At 30.1% G+C, this 17,550-nt stretch overlaps 1 protein-coding gene and 1 non-coding gene across 5 annotated transcripts; both read right to left on the bottom strand.

Annotated features, from left to right (window-relative positions):
• Nucleotides 1-8,066: 8,066 nt before the first annotated feature.
• On the bottom strand, nucleotides 8,067-12,046 carry LOC101494039 (uncharacterized). Of its 4 annotated transcripts, none has more exons than XM_004493988.4 (9): nucleotides 11,834-12,046; nucleotides 10,799-10,936; nucleotides 10,443-10,618; nucleotides 10,052-10,119; nucleotides 9,820-9,921; nucleotides 9,553-9,708; nucleotides 8,874-8,993; nucleotides 8,597-8,726; nucleotides 8,067-8,370 (listed from the first exon to the last, which is right to left on the bottom strand). In XM_004493988.4, exons 2-9 carry the CDS (start codon nucleotides 10,912-10,914, stop codon nucleotides 8,246-8,248), a joined length of 993 nt encoding a protein of 330 aa, XP_004494045.1. In that variant the 5' UTR covers nucleotides 10,915-10,936; nucleotides 11,834-12,046; the 3' UTR covers nucleotides 8,067-8,245. The 4 variants fall into 4 exon arrangements, with proteins under 4 accessions (XP_004494045.1, XP_073223083.1, XP_027188112.1 ...); XM_073366982.1 differs by lacking the exon at nucleotides 11,834-12,046 and adding an exon at nucleotides 11,598-11,770; XM_027332311.2 differs by lacking the exon at nucleotides 10,799-10,936.
• Nucleotides 12,047-16,372: 4,326 nt separating this feature from the next.
• Nucleotides 16,373-16,444, bottom strand: TRNAP-CGG (transfer RNA proline (anticodon CGG)). The gene has a single exon. It is a non-coding gene; the product is annotated as a tRNA-Pro (tRNA).
• Between the last annotated feature and the right edge of the window lie 1,106 nt (nucleotides 16,445-17,550).

Consider the following 17,550-nt stretch of genomic DNA (forward strand, 5'->3'; position numbering starts at 1 on the left):
CCTCATTTTATTAAATGGCATAAATATTTACAAAATTGCCACCGCCTCATTTTATGTTTTATCCTTAAGTCGGTTATTAATATACCCGCGTTAGACAAGTGTTAAATATTTACAAAATTGCCACCGCCTCATTTTATTAAATGGCATTAAGTCGGTTATTAATATACCCGCGTTAGACAAGTGTTAAATATTTACAAAATTGCCACCGCCTCATTTTATGTTTTATCCTTAAGTCGGTTATTAATATACCCGCGTTAGACAAGTGTTAAATATTTACAAAATTGCCACCGCCTCATTTTATGTTTTATCCTTAAGTCGATTTTACAGTAATTCTTAAGTCGGTTCTCAATGTAACCGTGTTAATAGTGTTTCATTTATTTACAAAATTGCCACCGCCTCATTTTGTTAACTCGTTTATATGGGCAACGGACTTAAATATATCTCCGCCTCATTTGTTAAGTCTGGTGGCACAACTTAAATCTGCTGAATTAAAAAGTCAATTTTCTACTAGTGTATTAATCAAACAATAAAAAATAAATAAATAAACATTTAAACAAAAATTATAAAACAAAAATTTTATACTGCATAAAAATAAAACCATAGATAGATACTTGCTTTCTGATTATCTATACTCTCAAATTATTACATTAAATGAACATTAACCAAAATATAGAAAGACATTGAAAATTGAGGGGAAAAAATACAAGAAGCCAATAAAACAGTCAATCAATAAGGTAATTTGTTGATTACATTGTATGTTTTCTATTGGGCTAAAAACAACATAAAAATCCACATAGGACTCTTCAAAAGCTAAATAGAACTGAATGAGTAATTAAAATTTGCTACAGAGTAGAATAGTGTGATAAATAAATCAATTTCACTTGAGTTAAAAGTAAATAAATGTATCTTGTACTAAATTATAGTGGTTGTCCCGTTTACTACATTATAAAAATGTATTTCTAAATCATTGCATATGCAAGTTACTTTGAATTCAATACTGACAAAACATTTCATGCAAATGGCTATGAAGTGAAAAAAAAATTTTAAACATATAATATAAAACATCTTAAAGAAAGTAAAGAAAATAGATCAAAACTGATTTTGCATGTACATCAAGTGTTGGAGCATGCACAAATTTGCTCCTTTTTGGACACCATGTACAAACATATATATTCTAAACACCAAATTTGATAAGCTTTGACCATCCATAACTAACACTAAGTAGAATTAGACATAAATAACATCAATTTGATTAGTAAACTTTGACAACATAGTAGAGTCAAGCTTATTTTTATGGACAAAATCATTAATGATGAGATTTGCAAACTTTGTCAATTTTTTCGGCAAAAGAACTATATGAATTTCTATTCTCTTGGAAGTGTTGAATGATTCATTGTTTAACGATTGGTTCCACAAGCAGTAGAAAATATTGCAACGATTCAGAATTCCTTGAGACTAACTAATTATCATACTCGTCATCTCAGCTATATCCCTTGATGTATTACTCTTTTGTAGTTAAAACTTGAAAGCTTGTTTGACATAACTCAACAATTAAAAAGCTGAAGAATATGAATATGAATATGGATTATGAAATTAAATATGACCAAATAAGTTTCCAAGTTGGTGGTTCAATCACCAAAGCCTAAATGAAGAACAATTATCATAATAAACTTTTAGTCTAAATATTCAACAACGTAAAAATTTTAAAGTTTATAATCATCACATATTTGGATTCCACGAAGAAGCCACAATATTTTGTATCAAATTGATAAAATATAATGATTTTGTTTTTTTTCATACACGTAAGGATGAAAATTATTTTGTAGACATAAGCAAAAAAAATGTATGTATTTTTTGTGGGAAAAGAGGACAAATTTATAGGTAGTTTCATTTAATCTCAGATATCCATCAAGTACGAGTATCAACTCATGAAATTGATTCATTTAATATTTAGTTGTTACTATAGCTTTTCTCTCCAATTTTTAGTGGTTACTAAAACCATTGCCTTTCCAATTGGTAGCTCTTAATATTTGTGGTTACTATAATTTAGTTTAGGCTAATAAATTGAAAGGTTATGAACCATAAAAATTCTTATATTCTCTCACTTTCTCAAAAATTTAAAGAAACCAATACATAAGTATGATAAATAAAATTCATGTATCAAATCTCATTCATGCGAGTACATAATTAAATTAATATAATAAAACACTAAATGTGATTTACAACGACCATGTAATATTATTTTCTAAAACACCCTTCCTTTCATATACCACAAATATTAGTACTCTACTATACAAGTACTTAAGCACCACATAAAATATCATTATGGTCTCTTAAATGTTTTTAGGATATTTATGTTGTAACTCATAATTAAAATTATGTGCACAATAACTTGAAATAAATGATACGGGTTCAAAAATATATAATCATAAAGAGCTTAGAGTATCAACTTCATCATATGCATTACCCAATAGGACAACCAATACCTATTCTAGTACATGTTCCTTAAATGTATTTGATTCTAACCTTTTAGTTAACTGATCAACAATTATAGAGTCTGTTCTAAGATACTTTATGGATATTTCTTGTTTATGAATTTCTTCCTTGACTGAAAAATACTTCAACTCCATGTGATTTGCACTCTTTGAGTGTTTATCATTCTTTGAAAAGAATACTGTTGCATAATTATCACAGTAAATTTTTCAACGGCTTAGCTATAAGGTCAACTTCTCTAAGCTTTGAAACAAGATTTTACAGCCATAATGTTTGAATTATAGCTTCAAATCATGCTACACATTTAGCTTCCATGGTAGATGAAGCAATAACAAATTGCTTAGCACTTTTACGTAATATGGTTCATTCTCTAAGGAGAAATAAGTAGGCAAAAGTAGACTTCTTTGTGTCAACACATCCACCAAATTCTGAGTTGGTATATCCAATTATTTCTAATTGATTAGATCTTCTATACATTAACATATACTCCTTAGTTCCTTGCAGATACCTCAAAACTTTCTTTGCAAATTTCAATGATCAATTTTAGGATTATTTTGATACCTGCCTAACATTCCAACTGCAAATCCTTCATTTCAAAATTCTAAGAGAGGTATTCTTTGTTCTCATGCAACATGCTCAAAATATTAGTTGCAAGCACAATATCATCAACATATAAGACTAAAAACATAAACTTACTCCAACTGATCTTTCCGGATATACATTTATCAACTAGATTTTCTTCAAACTCGAGAGGTAATGGTATCTTTGAACTTCATATTACCATTTCTTTGAGGCTTGTTTCAGTCCATATATTGATTTATTGAGTTTACACATCATATGACCATTCCCTTCATAAAAATTGTTTTCAAGACATTTTCTTCTTCAAGACTATTTTCATATCCATCTGGTGTAACTCTAAGTCATAATGAGCCACCAGTACCCTGGTAATATGCAATGAGTCTTTCTATAAGAAAAAAGAAATGTTTCTTTATAATCAACACCATCCTTTTGAGTATATCCTTTAACAACATGTTGAACTTTATATCGTTCGATATTTCCATTTGAGTCACTCTTGGTCTTAAAGACCCACTTACAAACAACTCGTTTAGCACCTTTTGGAAATTCAATGATTTTCCGAACTTTACTTTCTTGTATGAATTTTAACTCATCTTTCATGGCATCAATCCATTTCTCTAACTCAACACTGTCTATGACTTGTGAAAATGAAATTGGATCTTCATTGAGTCCAATGTTCGACTATGGTGAATAAATATCATAATAGCTAGAAATAACTATTTTTCTTTCTCTTTGAGATCTTCTCAAAGGAGCCTCTTGAGACTCATTTTGTTCATACCTTTGTGATTTAGTCTCTTCATTGAGCGTGTTATCATTAAAATTCTATTCATTGTTGTTCGAATTTTATATAACAATATTTGGAATGATTGTCGATAAAGGAAGACTTATAGGTAAAGTAATATTTACCTTAACTTCTTTTAGACTTCTCTAAGTAACCAATAAAAGATATACCCTTTAGACTTCTCAAAGTAACTAATAGAGTAACAATTTATTGTTCGTGAGTCTAATTTCTTTTTATGCGGATTATATACTTACTTCTACCGGACAACCCCAAATGTGCAGGTGCCTTAAACTTGATTTCCTGTTTGTCCACAACTAAAAAAGAGTTTTAGGAACTGCCTAGCTAGAAATTCTATTTAATAAACACATAGCAACTTTTAATTCATACATCCATACAAAAATTGGCAATAAGGTGTTGTTAATCATACTCCTAACCATATCTATTAATGTTTGATTATGGCTTTCTGTCATACCATTTTTGCGTGGTGTGTATGGATATTGTGCCTTTCAAGACACTTTTCAAATGGCTTTAGAGATTGTCCAATTTCATCATGTTTTTCATAAAATTCACTACCTTTATCAGATCTTACGACTTTCACTTTCTTTTCTAATTGTATTTCGACTTCATTGATATACATCTCAAAAGCATCAATTGCTTGAGACTTTTCTATAAGCAAATCGACATATCCACAATGCGAAAAGTCATCAAATAAAGGTGATAAAATATTTTTCTCCATCAAGACATGAAGTTTCAAAAGGTCCACATATATGAGTGTGTATAATTTCAAGTTGGTTGTTTCTTGTGGCAACTTTCTTGTTATGTCTGGTATACTTTCCTTTAATGCAATCCACACATAACATAAGCTCATTAAAATCTAAATTTTGGAGAATCTCATTTTCTTGGATATATGAGTGTGTATAATTTTAAGTTGGTTGTTTCTTGTGGCAAGTTTCTTGTTATGTGTGGTATAATTTTCTTTAATGCAATCCACACATAATCTAAACTTATTAAAATCTAATTTTTTTAGAACCTCATTTTCTTGGATACATGACCAAAGCATTTATGCTGCAAGTATGCAAAACGTTCATTAAATATGTTACTTTTAATTCTAGTACTTTGATACTCAAAAAGCAATGACTCATAAAATTGATTATGAAGTTTCAATCTTTATAAATCATCAGTAATATAACAAGAACCAATAAGTTTATTATTATTACATAAATTAAAACAACCATGCCCACCATAAAATTCAAAATCATAACTGTCCAACTTTCAAGAGAAACACAACTCCTAGACGTTGAAGGTACATAAAGAGTCTTTATTAGATCTAAATGATAGTTAGTATCCAAAATAAAGCGATAAGTCCCTATGCTTTCAATTGGAGCTTTATTATGGTTTTCCATTTAGAGAAATATCTTACTTTGACTTGTGATTTCGAGCATAAGGAATCCCTACATCATATTAGATGCATGAGTAGTAGCACCAGAGTCAAGCCACTAGCATTATCTAAGTTTGATTCAAAAGTGTATACATATGTTTTACACAAACCTTTCTTCTCCAACCAAACCTTACGTTTTGGACAATATTTTTAGAATTGTCATACTTTAGCACACATATGACATTTGTTTTGATGCTTAGCATGTCCCTTTTTCTTAAAGTTATGGGCTTCAATTATTTTCTAGCTCCATGAACTAGGTTGACTTTGAAGGTGCAAACACGAGAAGGGGGTTGAATTGTGTTTGTCAAAGTTGATAATTTATTAAAAAAATCGTTCGGTTTTGGTAACTTACTTGGAGTGGAAGCAATTGTATTCAGAGGCAACAAACAACGAAAGCATAAATAATTTAACAAATAGACTTATTCTGGTTCACCACTAACTTGACTATATTCAGTCATCTCATTTAAAAGACTTTAATCCACTAATTCAAATACATTGAATTACAAAGCACCTGACCCTCCAAACCAGTCTTCTGAAACAGTTCGACAATCCCATACTTTTGAGGAACTAACAACTTTCACCCTACAAGTCAAGTCTTCTCCTAACAACCTGATAATCTCAGATTGAAGAATGAACTAAACCACTATCAAGTTGAAAGTAAATGATTGGAACTTTAAGTGTTTCCTTCTAACAAAGCTGATAATAATAATAATAATAATAATAATAATAATAATAATAATAATAATAATAATAATAATAATAACTCTAACACTCTAAGAAAAAAAATAGTTAGAAAATATTTTTGAATTAAACAAGTGTTTCTCTTTATGATCTCTAAAAATAACTTTGGAATTTTGAGCTTTGAGTTCTTCTCCTATTTTTTGATTTTCAATTATCTTCTTTTTCAGCATTGAGTATCTATTTACAGATAAAATTATGACTTTAATTTAGTCCATGTGTTAATTCTGAACTGTATCTTCATTCATAGCTTGGTCATCAATGATCTTATTCAAAAATAGTTCTGAAGAAAATGTTTTTAAAAAATATGTATTTTAGTCAATTATTTATTTATGAATCTAATATGAGCAGTTATTTTAGATTTATTATGTTTGTATTTTATTCATATTGAGTTTGTAAATTCTTTAGATTGATTCCGTTCATATTTTGTTGTGAATAAAACTTGATCAAATCTTCATCAAATCTTGATTGTATCTTCTTTTTCAACTTAGTCAAAGATTTTCTTCAATTATAAATCTGAATCAAATCTTATTTTAGATTTTATTCAATTATAAATTTGAATCAAATCATATTTTAGATTTTCTTCAATTACAAATGTGAATCAAATCTTATTAATCTAATATTTTTATACATAAAATACTCACCATTGCCTTGTTGAATGATTGAAATTTCAGATCTTTCATAACACATTTAGATGACTGAAGCGAGGTTTGATTAGAAGGCCACAATTTGTGGATTGTGAACCTTCCATGTGGTATTGTAGAACAATGGCTACTCCTTAAGAACGTTGGTGGCCATTGTTCCGCTATTTTAAAAAACTGATACGAAGTGATAAATGGAGGTGGAAAGGTAAAACATATGAACAATATCATAACAACTACTCTAAAATCTTTGTTTTGCAATCCGTTCTAATCTCGATTTTAGGGTTGTTAACAAAAGTCTCTCTCTTGTTCATCTTTCATATCCCATCCTTCGAACAAACAAACCTACATGATGATATAATGTCACATTTATTCTTGTTCACATAATGTTTTCTAACTCTGAAATCAACATGTGTATAAGTCAAAATTGATAAGCTACATCTATTTTGTCAAATTTCATACCCTTTTTCCAATCAACATTTGAAGATGTGATGTTTGATCAAACTACTCAACGAAGTAACCTAAAAATTTATTAGAAATACTTAAATGAATAAAAAACTATCGAATATTGAATAACTATCTGTAACTCTAATTTTTAGTTAAAAAAATGTGTTGTTTTGTTTTAGTAATATCACAATTTCAAAGCAAAAGAAAAAGTGCTACTCAATTTAAAATAGCTCTACAGAAACCATTTAGAATAACTAATAACATTATATTTCATTGTTTTATAAAAAAAAATAATGCAACCAACATAAAATCTAACAGTCCCCAACTCTATTACTCAGTGAATAGAAAAAATTTCAATCATATTTGTGGAAAAAAAAATATTAAATGGAGTTATTTTATTATCCAAATGTGAAGAAGCAGTAAGTAGATTGACGGCGGCATCGTAGGGTCGACGGCAGTGTGGAGGACGACGACACATTGAAGAAGATTCGTGGAAGTGAAAAACTTGTGTATGTTTTTAAGCTTTTTAAAAAAAATAAATTTAAGTATTGAACACATGGCTTAATATGAAGCGAGCAATATATCATACTGATGAGATTGCACCAAAGGCAGGAGTTACCACCTTAAAGGTAGGCAATCCAATTCCACTTACTGGACGTTTTATGTCAGAAAAAGATACTTGCCTCAATACATTTGAAAACTATGATTTGATTGTTCAGACAATATAAGAATAACAATAGCAAGTATAAAAAATAAACGAACTGTTGAAATAGAAGAACGATAAGTGTATTCATTTTTTTGAACTGAAAGGTGGATCCATGTTTCAATTTTGAAAGTTTAAAATTATGGAAAATCAAAGCAATAAAAGTAAGGAAGAATCGCACACGATTGTCACTTTCAATCCATTGGGGGAGATTGATGAGGAAAATCAATTGGGTATGGAAGAAATAAGTGGTAAAAACTAGTCTTGTTACTTCAAACTACCGAATTTAAATCTCCTTAATTAATTATCAGCATCTATCCAAGCCTTCCCAAGCAACAAAAAAAAATGGAGCTCTAAAATAAGTTTGAACAGTGATTCCAAAATGTAAAGCTGTTGGCAAAACTTCCATATTATTATAAAATCACTAATCAGCACACTAACAGTTTACTCAAGCCCCCAATCACCACCACAGGGTCAGTACCAGAAACACATTCATCTCCCACAAATGGGATTGTTTTCCGTATCGTTAGATTTACTGGAATGCTCCCTTTGCCTGCAAACCACAAACATGAGGCTGTATTAGCTACTCAAACATCTCAAAATAGTAGTTAAAATAATTAAACTCGTACATTTCTTGGATCTACAAATTACCACAACTTTTGCTGCATTTAGATCTGACAGAAAATAGTTTAACACGCGGCGTGCAAATATAAAAGTAATGTGCAACTACCATTACTGTAAAATATTCCTTACAACACCAAAAGAAAAAGACTTGCTACCTGTATTGGTGCTTTCCTTTTCTACGCAAACGGCAGCATAATGAGAACCAAGCAACTCTAGAAGCACAAAATGCCAATTGCTTGAAAGATTGTTCAGCTCACCAAAAGGCTCAACAGTAATTTCAGCTTCCTGTCAGCAAAATAAACTGTTGATGCAGACAAATACAAACTAATAAAGCAAGGATTTGTAGACTATACAGAAATTTCTGCTTGAATATGTTCTTATGACAGTAATTCATTAACATATAATATCGAACAAACCTTGTAAAAAACATACCTTAGAAATCCCATGAGGTGGAACATGGATGCCTCCTTTCATATGGTCTCTCAATCCAACAGTGAAAGTATTAAAAGGTGATGCTGAGAAACCCCTTCCTAGTGCTTTTACATATGCCTCCTATAAATGGGAAATGTCTTTGTAAGTGAAGCTGCAGAACGGCAAAAAAAGATAGGTTGAATTTTCAACCTACTTAAGCTCCCTCATCACATTATGCTCATAACTATCATAAAATAGATACGTATAAAAGGAAATTTATGCTTACTCTCTATACTTGATTGGTCGCACAAATACTTTTCACAAAAATAAGGAACTTGTACATAAAACAAAGGACTACTTAAACTAGAGCTAACAAAGGGGAAAATAAATGATGCAAAGCTAAACAAAAGAAACAATGTGGTCAATCACGGATCAGAAAAATAGTGGTTTGTTCAACTTCCACTACGCTACGGTGCTACAACACAGCTATGACCGCTATTTGAAAATATTTGGTACAAAATGGCGTATTGCAGAACAAAAACGGTTAGTTCAAATTCCACTGCGTTACAGCACCACTATTCTACAAAACTGAGAAATAGTCAAATTTTGTCTAGATAATAGTTCAAAGAGTTTCATTTGTTTCTCACCCAACTCCTAACTGAGTAGTAAAAATCAAACCACGTTCAATAATTTGACTAACCTTCAAAGTCCATAATTTTATAAATTCCTGACGCTGAAGCTCAGGGTCTACAATTTGTGTCAACATTTCTAGTTCATGTGGAGAAAAGTATCGACGTGCAAAGGCTAAAATGTCATTCTTTAACCTCCTTTGCTTCTCTTCGACATCAATACCAATCTACAATGAGAAAACGAGTTAAATCTGTTCAAAGCCAACAGCCGTGAGCAAGAAAAATGACCACTAAAATAAAAAGTCTTAAAAACTAGAACAGTAATTCTATATACATACCGGTGAGCCCACAGTTACTCCACATGCTATCAAAGAAGAAGTGTGCGAGATATTAAAATGTAGTGGTGGTAAGCTCCAATCATCAGCATATTGGCAATCCACCTATTCAAATATGCTACTAAATTTTTTTAGTGTTTACAAGAAAACTAAATGAACAATACATTTCAATTAAGCAAGAAGGTGCAATCATACAAAAGTTACAGAGTAATAAATTAACAATAGAAAAACACACCTCAGGCTTGCCATGATCGTTCTTCCTAAACTTCCAGGATTTTGGATCAACATGACAATTTGTCTGGTCTAGCAGTAAAAAATAATGTTTAGATACATGACCTCTATCATGATATAGAAAGAATCAGAACCAAATGAAGCAAGAACATGATTAATATACAGATAACAGATGTTCCACCAAACAAGTAGGCTATATGCCTATTCAGTTAGAACATAATCAAATTATGTTACAGTTGTAAAGGTTAAGAGTTACATAATGCGGTTTATTCCAGAAGAAAAGGGAAACAATGTTGACAGACAGGTCCGATTCTCACAATTGCCACTGAGGTACCAGACATTGGTATATAAGTGTATGGATTTTGCATTAAATATATGAGAACTTCAAAACTTACATCTTGACAATGTAGTGCGAACCAATGCACGAGATAGGAGGGCACTTTTCTTCAGTTCCTCCCCACGCATGCGAAGTATATTTTCTTTCTCACAAGGTGTTAATATTTCAAAATATCGGTTCAATAGGTTTGTGCCTTTTACTTCATCAGGTAAAACATACCAAAAATGTGCTTCCCTACATTACAACATACAAGACAGTCAGTCAGCACCTAATATATCAAGTGACAACCTAGAAGATACATAACAGACATAACATTTTTATTGAAAAGCAAACTGTACACATGAATACGAAGATGAAATTGTTGAATAGAACACAGCATAACAAAGAGTTACATACTAAAAAATGATGTCATACTTTTGTGCTGGAAGATGCACAGGAGACAAAGAACACGATGGTGCAGTGACGAGATTCCTTCCAAAGCAATATATGTTCATGATTAACCGTGGTTTGTTGTAACGCATTGAACTCATGTATACTCATGAACAACCATACCTAGCATATTGTATTCAAAATCAATTCCACATCACAATAGGAAATCTTGGGAAACATTGAAATACTACAAACACGACAGAATGATTACACAACCAAAACATAAAAACAAGTGATTAATTCAAGGTTCTGCAGCTACAAAATTGATTCTGAATGAATTGGTTCAGTAAATTTGATTTTGGCTAAAAGTTAGTTGAAAGTAAAATGATTTGTGTTTACTTCATGTGAAAGTGAGTCAAATGATAAAGCCAAGGCTAAATATCAATTCTAGAGCAAAAGCTACAAATTTTAACTTCATCAATTCCACAGGCAAAATCAATTCTACTCAGAGAACAACCAAATAAGTCAAAATCAATTCTAAACCTCTAGAATCAATTTTGCTTGGTCCAAAACTGGAACGCAACATACACTAAGTGCATGTTTGGTTCCCCAACTGGAGGATCCAAAATCAATTATGGTGGTGTAAAATTGTTTTGACATGTTTGGGTGATATGAGTAAAATTGTTTAGTTCAACTCACTTTTAACTAAAATCAATTGATTCAGAATCAATTTGAGTTGCCACAAAACTAAACACAAGCAACGACTCAATTTGCATCCATTATAGGTTTACAGAGGAAGTAAATATAAACAGGCACCACTAGAGCAGTATGATTTCATACTAACCATTATCCAAGTATTTCAATTGAAACAACTCTAACAAGACAAAATCAGAAATCCTTTTGCAATGAAAGATGCAAATTGTTTAGTTGAGTGCAAGGATTAAAATTGGGGCAAAAAGAGTTGGTGTGACTCTCAAAAGCATGGAAATTTAAGAAAGTAGTAATATTTTGTTTTGGTGGCTAAGGTTTATAGAAAAATTGGAATTTGAGAAGAAATGTTTTGAATCATCAGTAACTTACCCCTTTGAGTGAAGAGGAAAGGCGGCAGCGAATAAAAGAGGCTCCGATTACGTGGTAACGGCGAATGACGGGTTGTGGTTGTAGAGATCTGGGTGGCGGAAATCTCCGTGTTTTATATCTTCACCTTTGATTTCTCACGGTGTAATCGGTAATTGAGTTAGATAATATTTTAGTTGAGTTAAAAAAAACAGCTTTATTATTGTTAATTGCTTTCTTTCTTGTTACGGTGTGCAACATTGTTATGCTATAAATAACAGACATAAACTATAATTTATATCCCTCAATTTTTATAGATTCATAAAATTCGATTTTTATTTTTCCATTTTTATTTCTATCTACTTTTTTTATATAAAAAAATGTTATTTTAAATATTTTATCTTCTTACTTCAACTTTTCTAAATGAAAAATTTTCAAAAAAAAAAGCTTAAAATAATAAGCTAATTTGAATAGTTTTCACAATTATTTTCAAGAGATTTTTTTTTTTAAATGTAATTTTTATTATGTTAAAATATCTATTAATAAATATCTTATTTATTGAAGATCAAAAAACCTATTTTTGAATAAATTCTCATAAAAATTATTTTTAGAAATATAAATATAAAATTATTTTTTAATCTAAAAAAGTTAATCTTAAATATCATCATTAATATTTCTTAAGATGTATATTTTAATCTATTTTTACTTGTAATTTATTCCAAAAAAAAAGTATTAATTAGAATTCGTTCTCAAATACTTTGGATGTCTCATGAAGTTTAAAAGAAAAACATAAATTTAATACATAAAAAAAATTATAGCGACATTCACTCTTACACTTATTTTTCAATACTACATCTTTAATGGATTGAAATTCATGTAACCTGCAATATTTTGTGAATGGTTCCCACGTAAATGATGGAATAGAAATCCACGAATTAATTATTAATATAGTAGTATCAATTGAAACTGTAACAAAGAACATGTTTCATTCGAGACATTGATAGATAAAATACAAGACTCAAAGATTTCCAAGCAGAGTATTCTATAGACTAGCCATAATCTTTAATTACACTTACACTAGGTTCAATTTGAAAATACAATGTACTTGCAGCTAGGGGTGGAAATAGGTCAGACCAGATCAGACTTTCAAATGTTTGAGTCTGACGATTAATTTTTTAGACCTAAGTTTAGTCTACGGCCGCTTATATTTCGGCCTGGCCTGACCTTTTTAAAAGTATGATCTGACTTGGAAGCTTATTTAAAAGCCTTATTAATATTAAATTAATATTAAAACATTTAAATGATCTTCAGATACCAATATCAATGTACATATCTATATATATTAAACAAAAAATAATTTTTCTAACAAAAATAATTTTAAAATTTTTAAAACAAACATCCTTTAAATCATAAAACATAATTCTTGGTTTTAAATAATAGATTTTTTTTCCTAAAATAAACGCATCTATTATTACCTCTCAAACAAATATGGAAGGACTACTGAGTTATTGACTAATTGAATGACTACCGAATATGGAATGACTACTGAGTGATGCCTAATTGATAGAATTTAAAATAGGAAATAATATTATTAATATAATAATAAAAAATAACATTAATAAATAATTAAATATATATAAGCCGACCTGTCAGACCTAATAGGCTTTAAAAACAACATGAACCTAGCCTTTTTTATTAAATAGGTCAGGCCATAGACCCTTGTCGGACGGCCTAGCTTATTTTCATCTCTACTCGCAGCTACATAGTTCAGACAATTGACACCTAGAAACACACTTAGAAGTGTTTAGATTAAACAAAAAAATTAATGTCCTATTCATAGGTTCAAGTGCCTCAACAGGGATCTACAATATTTCCTCTAATCATCTGCATGCATAAGGAAATGAGAATGAGATTATCAATTTTAAAATGAAAACCATAGGCTATTACATTTAGTTCTGGATTATTTAGCTTAAGAATGAGAAATCAGTTTTGAGGCAAAATATCAAATTAATGTTTTGATGTAAATAAATAATAAGTTAATTAAATACTCTAATCATAATTCTAAATTATGTGTTAATTTAACATGTGTTTTTTAGTGTAATAATCCAAGTTAGGTACAAAGCAAATAAAAGAGAAATCAGTTCAAAGAAAGAGCAAAATACGATCAAGACTGAACCAAGAACGTTCATGACATAATCTGGAAAACCAAGAACGTTCTCCACGTTCTTGTCATTTTCAGCAAGCAAGATCTCATCAGTTTTTAATGCAAGGAAAGCTCTTGTAAATCACGAATGGACTTCCAGTACATATACTAGAAATATACAACTCTCATATGGGCAAAAGCATAACTCAAAAGGATCAAATGCACAACTCAAAGCAAAAGTGTCAAATAATCATTCTCCAATAGTGTAACATCAGTCTCTAGATTTATAAACATTCTCCAACATGTTACACATGATCTTCAGCAGCAAACATCTTTCTCCATAATGATTTACAACTATCTCCAAAATGATCAACAATCATTCTCCAAGTATGATGTCATCAATCCAAAATGATACGAACATTCTCCAGCTTACTGAACATCATTCTCCAACTTTGTTACATCATTCTCCAACCTTATATCATTATTTTCCAACCTGTTTTGTGCGAATCAAAATACTATATTGAACTGATCTCATCAATCATATATCTAAAGATTAAATGATCATTAAACAAGATCATAGCTGTCCAAGAATGAAGAAATCCAAACCAGTCAAACAGAACTCAAAAGTGTTCAAAGACTTTAACATATTTTAATCATAAAATCTGGTCTTTGGTCAAGACTGATAAAGCACTTCCAACGGCTATGTTTTACTGTCATTAAACATACTAAAACCTATAAAAGGAACCCCAAGCTCAAGGAAAACACGGAACTTCAAGTTCTAAGAAAATTCATCAATCACATATACTTATATACTTGAAAGCTTCTCATTTGCAAAAGAATCAGTTCTTAAATCATTCTCATATATCCAGATCGTATTACTGAGTTTTTTTATCAAGAATCTATTCTCAAACACGAGTTGAGCATAATCAGATTCAACCAATATCTCTAAATCACTAGTGCATAAACTCAGAACTATAAGGGTTGTTTATAGTTTTAGTATTGTTGTGAAAATTCTTTTATGGTTAAAAGGTGAATTGTAAAATCCTCTCAAGATTGATAGGTGACTTGATTGAATCATTTCTGGGTGGAAAAGAATTGTTGTTACAGATCAAGGTTAATTGTAACAAAAACTGTGTAAAACCAAGAACGTGTTATATTTGAACACTTAGTGGAAAATCTCACAGTTGTGAGGACCGGACGTAGCTCGAGTTGGGTGAACCAGGATATATCTTTATGTGGTATATCTTCCTTATCTCCATTTACTTTCAATCATTTTGATTATAAAGTTAAATAGATAAACTAAAATTGTGATTTTAACTAACCAAGAACATTCTCCGTTTTCTGTTTCTAGAACCAAGAACGTTCTCCATTTTCTGTTTTCATAACCAAACTCATTCTTGAGTTATTTTCTTAAGTTTTTAACAAGAAATTTTAAATAGGTGAATTTACAATTCAAACCCCTTTCCTTGTAAATTGACATTGATACTTCAATCACCACCATTCCAATATAATTTTGGCCATTGCCATTCAAATTACCTATTGAGCAATCAAGTAAAAGGGAAACTTATCCAACATTCACAACCAGAAACTTGTAATATGTCAGACCAAACGACTTTCATAGCTAAAACCTATGTAGCATCAATATTTTATATTAATGACGTGACTTGTATTAAACATGTGTCAATGTCGGACATATTAGTTACACTCAATTACTTCTATCTTTTCAAATTATTATAGGTGTTAACGCATGACATGTGAGTGTCGTGTCATGTATTCATGTGATTCAATAGCATAAAACATCACATAAAACACTCCCACACATTATTGTTAAAAAAATTCCAATATATGATAAACCAAAATAAGCACCACATTTCAGTTTTAATGAAAACATTTGCTCACTGCATATTGGATTCACTCTTGGGAAACCAAACTTGATTATGAAGAGTTAAAATTAATTTCGTTTGGGAATTTTTTATTAGAATTGATTTTGCCTTTAGATTTGATTCTGACTTGAATCTACAATTTGTAACTTTTGTCTTGTGACTTTTACACTCAAATTTAGGCGGATGCTACGGTAGACCACATTCAGAGGTGGTCCACACCGGTATTTAAAAGTTAACGGATCTCCTAATTTTTACGATTAGGACAATATCTATATCGATATCAATTCAATAAAAATAAGGAAAAATAAATGTTTCCTAAAAACTCAACTCGTCGAACCGATCTTAATTAGGTTATAGTGTAAAGACAATAAGAATTGTTAACTTATATTTCAAAAATATCAATTGACAAATATCGATATTGTTAGGTTCAACGTCTCGGCTTCGAACTCGGACCAATATGTAGAACAAAGAGAGTGGTAAAAAAAAATATATAGAGAGAAGACGAAAACAAAATAATATAAAGACATTAAGTAAAATGGGGTGTTGCGAGAATCAAACTCACGACCTCTCGCACCCGAAGCGAGAATCATACCACTAGACCAAACACCCATTTTCAAAAATTTTCGAAACAATTAACATAATTAATTAACGTATTAACTGTTCATTTAACTTCGATTTTGTAATTACAATCCTGTTGTCATACTTTTCGTCCGTGGCGTTGGAAAGTATATAAATTATACTGTTGTGGCAAAATCACTCTAATAAATAAAGAAAAAGAAAAAATTATTCAAAACTCGTGTAAGTTATGTTTTCAAGATTTACTAACTTGTCTCTAAATATAAAACATTTTTAAGAATTTCTTTTTCTCGATTATTTAGTTATTAATATATCCTTAATTAATTAAATTTTTTATACAATCAACATTAAATACTATAATTGAAATATTAATTAATTATTTATTTTCAGAGGTAAATTTATAAAAATAATCAATTTTCATCAAACTTAGTATTATTATCTTTTTTCATCAAACTTAGTAATTTATTGTTAAATATTTTGATATATTTTGTATTGATTATTTACAAAGGTGAATCTCATATATACGTTCTAAGTGAGATCAAATTAATATCACAAGGCGTTTGTTTCATGGTATACAAATATATTTCTAGGATTAGCTTTCTTAGGATTCTATTGCCAGCTAATGTTATTCTCACAAATGTGTTTGGTGAGTTCTCGATATATATTCCTTCCCTAAAATAATGTTCTTAATATTTCTGATTATCTTTTTCCTTTGAAGCAAAATAGTTTAAAAATAATATAATGATTTGATCAAACAGATCCTATATTTAGAAACAGATGGTCTAAAATAGAATAAATAAAATAGAGGAAAATTGGTAGTTATTGGTTACTTGTGTTTTATTTTCACGTGAATAAAAACTTGTCACCCACCTTTTCATATGCGAACATATAATTGATAAGTCACGTGGAAATTTTATCTCTGAAAATAATTTTGTAAAACTTATATCTAATATGGAAATGTTACATTTTCAACCTACATTCCCAACAATATTTCTGATAACCTTGAAACAAACACATTCTTATATGTCATAAACCACCTTGGCGAATGAAGGAGAACAAGAAAAGAAACAAGAATGGAGCGGTTGTAAAACCATTATTTCAGTGTTGAAAATGGCATACCTTATTAGTAGGGGTAGAAA

The sequence above is a fragment of the Cicer arietinum genome, chromosome 4 (genome assembly GCF_000331145.2).
Source record: "Cicer arietinum cultivar CDC Frontier isolate Library 1 chromosome 4, Cicar.CDCFrontier_v2.0, whole genome shotgun sequence".
In the NCBI taxonomy this organism is placed as follows: Eukaryota; Viridiplantae; Streptophyta; class Magnoliopsida; order Fabales; family Fabaceae; genus Cicer; species Cicer arietinum.